The 8729-nt window shown below is 36.3% G+C and overlaps 1 protein-coding gene across 1 annotated transcript in view; it reads right to left on the bottom strand.

Moving 5' to 3' along the window:
• Window positions 1-180: 180 nt before the first annotated feature.
• Window positions 181-8729, bottom strand: part of LOC106522993 (periphilin-1) — a 13236-nt gene continuing 4687 nt past the window's right edge. Inside the window, exons 6-8 of the mRNA XM_014016272.1 lie at window positions 6094-6158; window positions 1400-1558; window positions 181-650 (exon numbers count right to left, since the gene is read on the bottom strand). Of these exons, the coding sequence (XP_013871726.1) occupies window positions 468-650; window positions 1400-1558; window positions 6094-6158 (407 nt within the window). The 3' untranslated portion in view covers window positions 181-467. The remainder of the gene's footprint in view (window positions 651-1399; window positions 1559-6093; window positions 6159-8729) is intronic.

Genomic DNA, 8729 nt, shown 5'->3' with positions numbered 1-8729 from the left:
AAAAAACCCAGACCCCCCCACGCAAGCCACTACAACTTTGGGATGCACCTAGCATGACATTCATTAGGAATAAAGACTTTGGAGTTCTGGTGCATTTGTGCGTGCGGGGGTCATTATGTTACCGCTTTGCGGTGTCTAGTTTTAATCATGAATGAATTACTGACAATATTTGAGACTATGCCATTGTTGTTTGTTTTTATTATAAGAAAAGTATAATTAAACATAAAGAAAAATAAATTAAGCTAAACATAATCAAAAGCAATATAACCAGTGTACTTCTTCCAGTATCATCACGATATTCTTAACTCTTCAGTTTTATGTTAGACCAGTGTCACTAAGTAGAAAACAAGGGATTGAGAACAGAGTGCAGTTTTGTCAGCAGTGCATATAAAAATATCAAGTACAAAAAGCAGTTCACAATTAAACATGAGTACTGTTTTTAAATCTTCAAAAACCATTTCAAACAATTAGTGCAACAGCTCTCTGGAGTCATATTCCTGGATGAATTTCTCCATGGCCTCAATGCAGCGCCTGCCAATGTCCCGGAGGTTCTCCTGCAGCGAGGACTGGATGGAACACTCCAGGGATGGATCCTTTGCAATCAGCATCTTTGCTACAAAACCGAACATTTCACATTCCTGGTAGTACACCTGCAAGACAAACATAATCACAGCTTTAAGACATGAGGACAAAGTATAACAGGACAGATACAAGCACCAGTGGAAGTGCTGGGTATAAAAGAGAAAAAAAATAGATGAGAAATCTTGTCAAGTAATTCACCTGAGCGAATTAGTAATCTTTAGCAAAGCTCGCATGCAGACAAGTGTTATCAGGTGCTGCGACTTTTTTTTTTTTTGCATCAGCAGCCATTTGCCACTCCTTTATCTTGCAGTGCTTTTATACTCCTGCAACCATGGAGATATGAGAAAAGGAGGAAGCAAAAGCATCTTCTCCATCAAGTGGGTGGAAAGGCAAGTGCAGTCTTTCACACAAACACAAGGTTGATGATCACAGCCTCATGTGATGTTTGTCACATTGAAGGCATCATTAAAGCACGTGTTAGATGCTCTTGTCAGACAGGTGAGCCAAGATATAGAAGATTTAAAGAAAAAAAAAACATTAAAACATTAATCATGTTAAACAGAGAACAAGACCTTGTGTGCCAGAATAACAAAAAAAAAGCCAATAATGACACTTGAGTTGCCTCAGGCTTAGCACTTCAAAATTGATGTTTATACTACAGAAAACAAATCTTTTTGTTCCCTGTCTCTTGGCGCTTACGAAGATCTTCGCCCTGTCACTCTTTCTTATCCCAGCTTCTCTTATCTCCTCTTCTCCTCTGTTTAGAACCATTCCCCCTCCCAAGACATGTGTGTGGGTAATTACACCCACCCCCCACCTCATCTATCTCTCTCCTCTTCTGTTGGATGGCTCTGTCTCGTGCTGCTGTCTGGCTCGCAGTTAAAGGGAGCTCCCCATCTCTGCTTCGCTCCCTGTCTTTGCTTTTGGTCACTCTGTGATCTCCCTCGTTGCTTTGGTTCCGTTTGTCCTGAAAAATCTGCAGGAAAAAAAAGAATTAAAAACAGAGGGTTAAAACCAAGAATAAAAGACAAGACGGACGGTGTTATAATTGCAGTTAAATAAAAAACGTGTGCAAGCACTGATAGAGACTGATGTACTAATGAGGTGAGTTAAAAGTGACATAAACCTGACACACTGCAGACATTCTCCCACCACCCAGACGAAGGATGTAACATGCAGCAGACATGCAATTTCTGCATGAAAAGGCTCATACAGGCGAGGATTTGCAGCTTCTACAGGAAAACAAATCAGCTGGTAGAAGTCAGATATTTCCCCTAATAAGTATTGATGCTTCCTGCTGCACTGGTGCTGCGTTTACAGGACGCTTTTGCTGTCTTCAAGTAAATATCTGTTTATTCTGGATTTTTTTTCTTCTTAATTTCAAACTTATTCCCATTTGAATGAACACCAGCTCTATGACTATGAACGTCATGGTAATAACCAAAGATGAACATGACGTTTATTATGGGATAGGTTATTATGCAAAATCTTTACATCATGCTATAATATCAGTGTTGCTTTGACTTATTCATGCATGTTTGAGAAATCTTTGAATTTCCCCTGGAGACATGTGGAACTGCCTAAAAAGCTTGCTGGTACAAAGCTCCGCCTATTTGTTCAAAGCTCCTCCCTGAAGCGCAGTCTGCACCCGAGTTCCCAACCCACAGAGCATCCCCTCCCCAAAGACGTGATGAAGTGGGAGTGTTGGAAATGGAAGGAGGTTCTTAAAGAGACAGAGGCCAATTTCAAGGAGTTTTATTCAAGTCAAATTTATTTTTGATATATATACAGCATTTTCATAACTGTGAGAAACGCCTGGGAAATACATAATCCCCATCCCTTAAGAAAACAGTAAAATAGACAGATTATTTATAGGTAAACACAACTTTAACCAATGACTGAGTACTTTAACATACAGAAATTATTTCATCATACACATTTAAACAAAACTGAATTTATTACTTATAAATAAAGTTTTTTAAAGAAGCCTAGCCTACCCACTGCTACCATCCCACTCTTTTTTATTCAGTCCCTCAATTTAAACTTGGTGTTTTCCTTCCTTCTTTTGCATCCCACCAACATCCACCACCCTGAGTTCACTCATAGCAGCAGAACTCAGAGACATCAACTTCATCTTCCATTAAGTTTGATTTAAATAATAAACAATTTCCATTTCACATTAGTGGCAGAGCACCTTCTAACGAAGCCGTTTAGGTCTGAAACTCACAAACATCAAGTGCTGATATTTTGCAACCTGAGCCGCTCTGTGAGGTTTTTACATCTCATTCATCTCTGGACTTCAACAGAAGCAAAAAGTGAAATCTGCACAAGGCTCCCTGTGAGAAATTCTACTTTCAGATTTGCAGACTTCTGTTTTTGTGTTGTTTCTCTTCAGGAAAGGTGCCCTTCTCTCAGCTTTGCACCATTTCACTGATTCTGAGCGGAAATTAAAGTGAAGAAAAACAAAGGGAATACATTTTGTTGCCTAATGTTCACCTCCTTAACGCAGCCCTGCTGTAATGATCTATATTATGTTCATGTACTGCATAATTTGAATTATGAGTCTTTTTTTTCTTCCCACTCTTCTTCTTCCATGATTCTGATGTAGGTTCATCTTGGCTCCATCTGTCCAAATAGTTTTCTTCCAGTTCTGCATGCTGCCACCATGAAGCCATGCTCTGATTGCACATTTTTTAATGATCCTCCTCCTCATGAGTGCTCCCGAGCTGGATAGATGTTTTGAAGTTTTCTTTTATTATTATTTTAACGGAGAAAGCATATTTCTATCTATTTACAGAAGCTGTCCTTTAGCAGTTTTTCAGGCCTTCCTTTGTTTCAGAGCTAACGGTGTACTCCTCTTTTTAGGAAAGCATATTTAAGATTTCAATGCTGTTGGATTTGTTTTTTCCATGAATCGCATCAAAACTTCTTCTGACTGCTATATAAAGTCAGAGTTTGTGAGGACCAAGCATATGCATATTAAACACTCAATATCTCCTCCAAACCACTTATCTCATTATTTTTTAAGAAATACTTTAAAACCTGCAGCTTCTCATGAGCCTTTTAACAAAATCTGAGCTAAAATTTCAAATGACTGAACTGCTGATTTTAATGTTTTCTCAGATTTGATATTTGCCCTTAAAAGCCCCATTTCCATTCTACTATTAAATCTACCTCCATGAGTTAAATACTTCGACTTTGTGTAGGTCACCTATACTTATTGACACAAAAAACTGCAACTAGTTTACTAGTAAAATAGAAAACAAACAGTATATCATATTTGTGAGATATACTGTAGTTACAAAACAAACTATAAATTAATTCAGAGTTCCTATTAGAATCTTGATTTGTTTTTAAAAAGAATGAAAATTAGTTATAATAGAAAATATAGAAAAACTTGTTTTTTCAGACTTAATAAATAATACACTTAAATATTTGTCCACATTAATTGTATTTAAAATGGAAGACCTGTACCTTTATATGGCAATCATTTTGGAGAAACATATTTTCCAGATATTATTTTCTCAGAATCTGAAACAAAACTAAGCACTATTTTAAGTAAAATAGTCCTATGTTTTTCACAGCTGGAGGAAGTATTTACATCTAAAATCTAATATTTTACATTACTGAAAACAGAAGTGACTAAAATAGTGTATTAGTTATAAATATTGTTGTACTTTGCTAAGAAATGCAGACATTTTTTACCTAAATGTGTAATGTTTTAAATCTTAGAAAAATGTGGTTCCTTGCTTTATTAAGCAAACAAATTTAGTACATAAACTTATTTATAAATGAAGCCTGCCTACTTGAGAGCAGAATTAACTTCCCATTAGTTTAATAAAGAACAATTCTGCTTCTCTATATGTTGACCTGACTTTGGACAAAACATTGAACCCAACGTTAGTTCTAATAACAGCACCTTGCCTGGTCTATGTCTGTAGAACTATGCAGTATATTAAATACACAGTATACATCTCTTCAGTCATATATTTGTGCAGGCCTAAAACAAATGGAGGTATTTTTACAGTTTGTTACAATTAGGAACACAGTTTCACCAAATATCCTGTTAGAAATATGAATTAGTGTAAAAACATTTGCATTAATGACACATATGTTGATGTCAAAAATAGCTAAATAAAAAACAGACTGAGAAATATCAAAATTAAAGTGGAGAAGTACAGGGTTTTAAAATAGAAAATGTGTAAAAACATTGTTCATTTAAAGCAGTAAAGGAAAAACAAAAGACTAATTATAAAAACCAGAACAAGACAGGGAGTGGAAACGAGAAGTGATGTCTGCTAAATAACCATGTTCAAACTTATTTGAGTTAAAAAATGTTTCAATTTTTTGTTTCTCAGGGACAAATTTCCACATCTGATGTTTGACATTTTACTAGATTTGAACCAGAATAAAAAAAGTGAAGCTTTTAAAATGAAAAATGTAGTTTAGTCATGTATTTGTATGGTTTGGATAAAAAAAGGAAGAAACAAGGAGCAGTTCTCTCACAGCCAACCCTTCTCTGTATAATTTGAGTTTCACTGCATCAGAAACCAGCTGCAGTTCGTCACGTGCTGCTCTGATCCACGCTGTGCTTCGGTCAGGCAAGAAACGCACCAGATCGTTTGATGTCAGCCTTTTCTGCAGCACCTGAGCTGTTTACATTACAGCTAAAACTCTCTGTGATCCAGACTCATGTTTGATGAACAAAAACAGTAAAAAAAAAAAACTGTGCTGGTTAGTAAACTGAGTATTAAAAGGAGAAAAAAACTAACAAGCATATAATTTTATTAATTTAAAAAACTGCATTTTTCAAAGCTTTTGGACAATTTGAACATGATAATTCTCAGTTGGAGCCTTATCTCTGCAGTGAGCCTGACAGAAAGTCAGTCTCAACATGAATAAACACTAACAATCTGTTTTAGATTGCCTTATGCTGTTGTTTTGCCTGCAATCATGTGGTCAATCACAAAAAGTATCATCATATTATCTGGAAGCAAAGTTTGCATTTTTAAATGTGTTGTTTTGGCTTTAAAAAAAAACAGACCTTTCTGGGAGAGCTTAAGATTACAGAAGTGAAAAACATTTCCCAAAGTGGAAAATATCTAATAAAGACAATGAGATTGATGCAATGAGAGAAATCACAGCTGATATTAATAAAAATAGTCAAAATCATTCTCTGCTTGTTTTCTGTAGTGATTGTTTGAAATATGCTGATTTAAAACAAAAAATATTTGATCTCTTCGGAAGCAATCACTTGTGGTCATCATCAGGTCACTGTACTTGTCCCAAACACCTGTCCCTAATCATTACAGTACAACACTATGTTACACTCTTTATAGAAATATATTAGTAGTATAAATAATATTTGTCTTGCTGAAAAGCAAAACTTCAAATTATCAGTTTACAAAGGCAAACATACTGTATATTAATAAGTAAAGGTGTGTCTCTATAAGTTTTCAAATATTTCATTAAATCTTGTTAAGAGGAGCATATGGTGCTTTGTGAACTTACGGTAACCTGCATGTCCTTGTCTCTGCTGGAGCTGGACTTGGATCTGGGTAAGACCGATCTAAATGCTGGAAAACAGACAAACCACAAGGTCAACACAACGCAGCAGGTGGAGCATAAGAGCATTAACTACTGACTCAAATCATTATAGTCTTAGGATGCCTTTCAGTGTTTTGTGTCATTATTCACGTTGAACCCTGGTAACTCTTTGGTTTTTCTAGTTTTGCAGTCTGAGATCAGACCAGATTTGCCATCCTCGCAGTTTTGGAATCTGTATCTTTGTTATGGTTCGTTATGTGCTGCGGTACGTCTCTCCTTTCACACTATCATACACACATACACACACAAATTCAGCAATGAGTCACCATCATCGCACCATCACTCAGGCACACAAAAAAACCTGTTCCACTCTCACACATGCACAAACACACACCTCCACAGTGCTGCAGTGTGCGCACAAATAAAAAGTGGCCGTGTGCAAGGCAAGACGAAGCTGTTCGGCACTCTCCACACTGCTTTCTACCAGCAGAAAAAAAAAACCATCTGAGATGTGGACCTTTTTTTGTGACAATTGGTGTTACAACTGTGGAAACAAAGCTGCTTTCTGCTGTTTACTTGTGAACTCTTCCCACTGAAAAACAATGAAAAATTAATCTACCTCCAGCTAATAATATCACACTGCTCAGCTGAGGATGACTACTAGCAGCTTGCTGATGACATAATCCATACTCTGAGTGTGGGAAAAGCTGATCAACATTATGTAACACTGGCTTGTTGCTACTACAAGGTAGCTACCTACCAACTGCCCTCCAAATATTTGTAACGCAAAAGGGCTCATGGAAACTCGTTTGAGTTTGTGCATTTGTTGTGTATTGACTTGCTTATACTGCCACCCAGTGGTGACTGAACATACTGCAAGAAATAACCTGCTGTGAAGAGGACAACAGATCTTTGATTGAATGGGACTGAAATAGGAAACTTTCTTTGCACTTACTAACTATACACTGATTATTATTGTGTATGTATATACACACACACATACACACAAAATGCTGTGTATTTCCTTCCTCAATCACATACTTTATTTACACAAACTCTGGCTGGACATAATTTGACTTAATAATTTTTGTCAAAAACACGATGAAAGGTGCATAACTCTGCTGGCATTTGCTGCCTGTGTTTGTATCTTAATGTGAAATATGCTAATTTTTAATGTTGAATATTTAAGATTAGCAAAAATAATTATTTATCATTATAAAATACCCCTTTAATACTTTATCCACACACATAACTGCAGCTTAATTCTCTCTTATTATGAAGGATTAAAAAGGCAAAAGCTGTCAACAGTGAAAACTGCTGTTAAGACCAGCTTTCTTTACCTTTTGTTGTCTCCCAGTCTCACAGCAGTAATGGGCAGTAAAGGGATTAATTAATTCTCAGAAATAACAACCATTACATGTACATTTAATTCATTAAAGCTGGTGTGTTTTTGAAAACTATAATCCGTTACTGCTAAATAAAAAAGTTTGTTTAAAAACCCCAACAACCGGCCTGATGGTGTGTGGTTACGTGTGCAAGTTTGCTCTTTATGACTTACTCGTAAGTTTTCACACCACAACTAGCTGTTAAAAAAAATTCTAACAGGAGGTTGATATTTTTTCTTTTTTTTTTAGATCAATCATATAAAACTGGTAAACTAAAATTGTCAGGTAATAACTGTTCCTGATTAGAGGACAATATTATGAAAAACACATTATTTGGTAGATGGTTTCTTTGTTGTAACAATGCTTTTTGGCAATAAATATTATAATGTTTTAAAGGCTGTTAATTTCTCTTTTAAAATGTGCCACATTTGTAAGGAACATGCATTTGGGGGGTGAGCTTATTTTGTTGCCATTGACATTCTGGTACACCCAGGTGCTGCCAATCAGGTGCCTGACATAAGATTTATTGCCAAGAAGTATTGGACCTCATGCAAGAACATGTTCATATTCTTATCCTAAATTTCTCGTACTTTTGTTCGTACAAAGGGCTCATACGTACACGCCACATCAGATTCAACAAACTCTTCTATTTTCAGGAAAAGTGTGTAAATGAGCTGCGTAAACTGATGAATGCATGTCAGGTGCTTGCTCACGAGGAGAGGAGATTAGCATAATCTACCACCCTAAAAACACCATATAAGGCTACGTTTCCTGTCCCACATACCAGGAAGTGTCCATTTATAAATGACATCGCAAAGTAAAAAAGAAGAACTTCACGAGTTCAGAGATTGAAGTCCTGCTCTCAGAGATCTGGAAAAAATAATCTGTCATTTTTAGCAGAGGAATGAAATGATGCCTGCTGTTACTGTCGTGTCTCCTGTGGGTCGTACAGTCACAGAAATAAAAATCTATCATATTCATCTCTCTCTAGTCCAACTTCGGTTTTCCTTTGGTCAAATATTTTTTTAATTTAAGTGTAAACACCAGTGTTACATAGGAAAAAAAAATTGTATAGGTCCTCTGGACGGGTTCTTCTTTAATGAAACGTTTCGTCTCTCTTCCAAGAGACTTCTTCAGTCTGAGAGTTTCAGGCAAAATTCAGGCTTTTATGTCCTCCCTCCAGGTGAAAGAGTGCCATGTGATGTAGGTATCAGT

This window comes from Austrofundulus limnaeus, unplaced genomic scaffold (genome assembly GCF_001266775.1).
Source record: "Austrofundulus limnaeus strain Quisiro unplaced genomic scaffold, Austrofundulus_limnaeus-1.0 Scaffold3, whole genome shotgun sequence".
Taxonomy (NCBI): Eukaryota; Metazoa; Chordata; class Actinopteri; order Cyprinodontiformes; family Rivulidae; genus Austrofundulus; species Austrofundulus limnaeus.
Note: the sequence above shows the minus strand (reverse complement) of the source record. Positions and strands in the feature narration are given on the sequence as shown.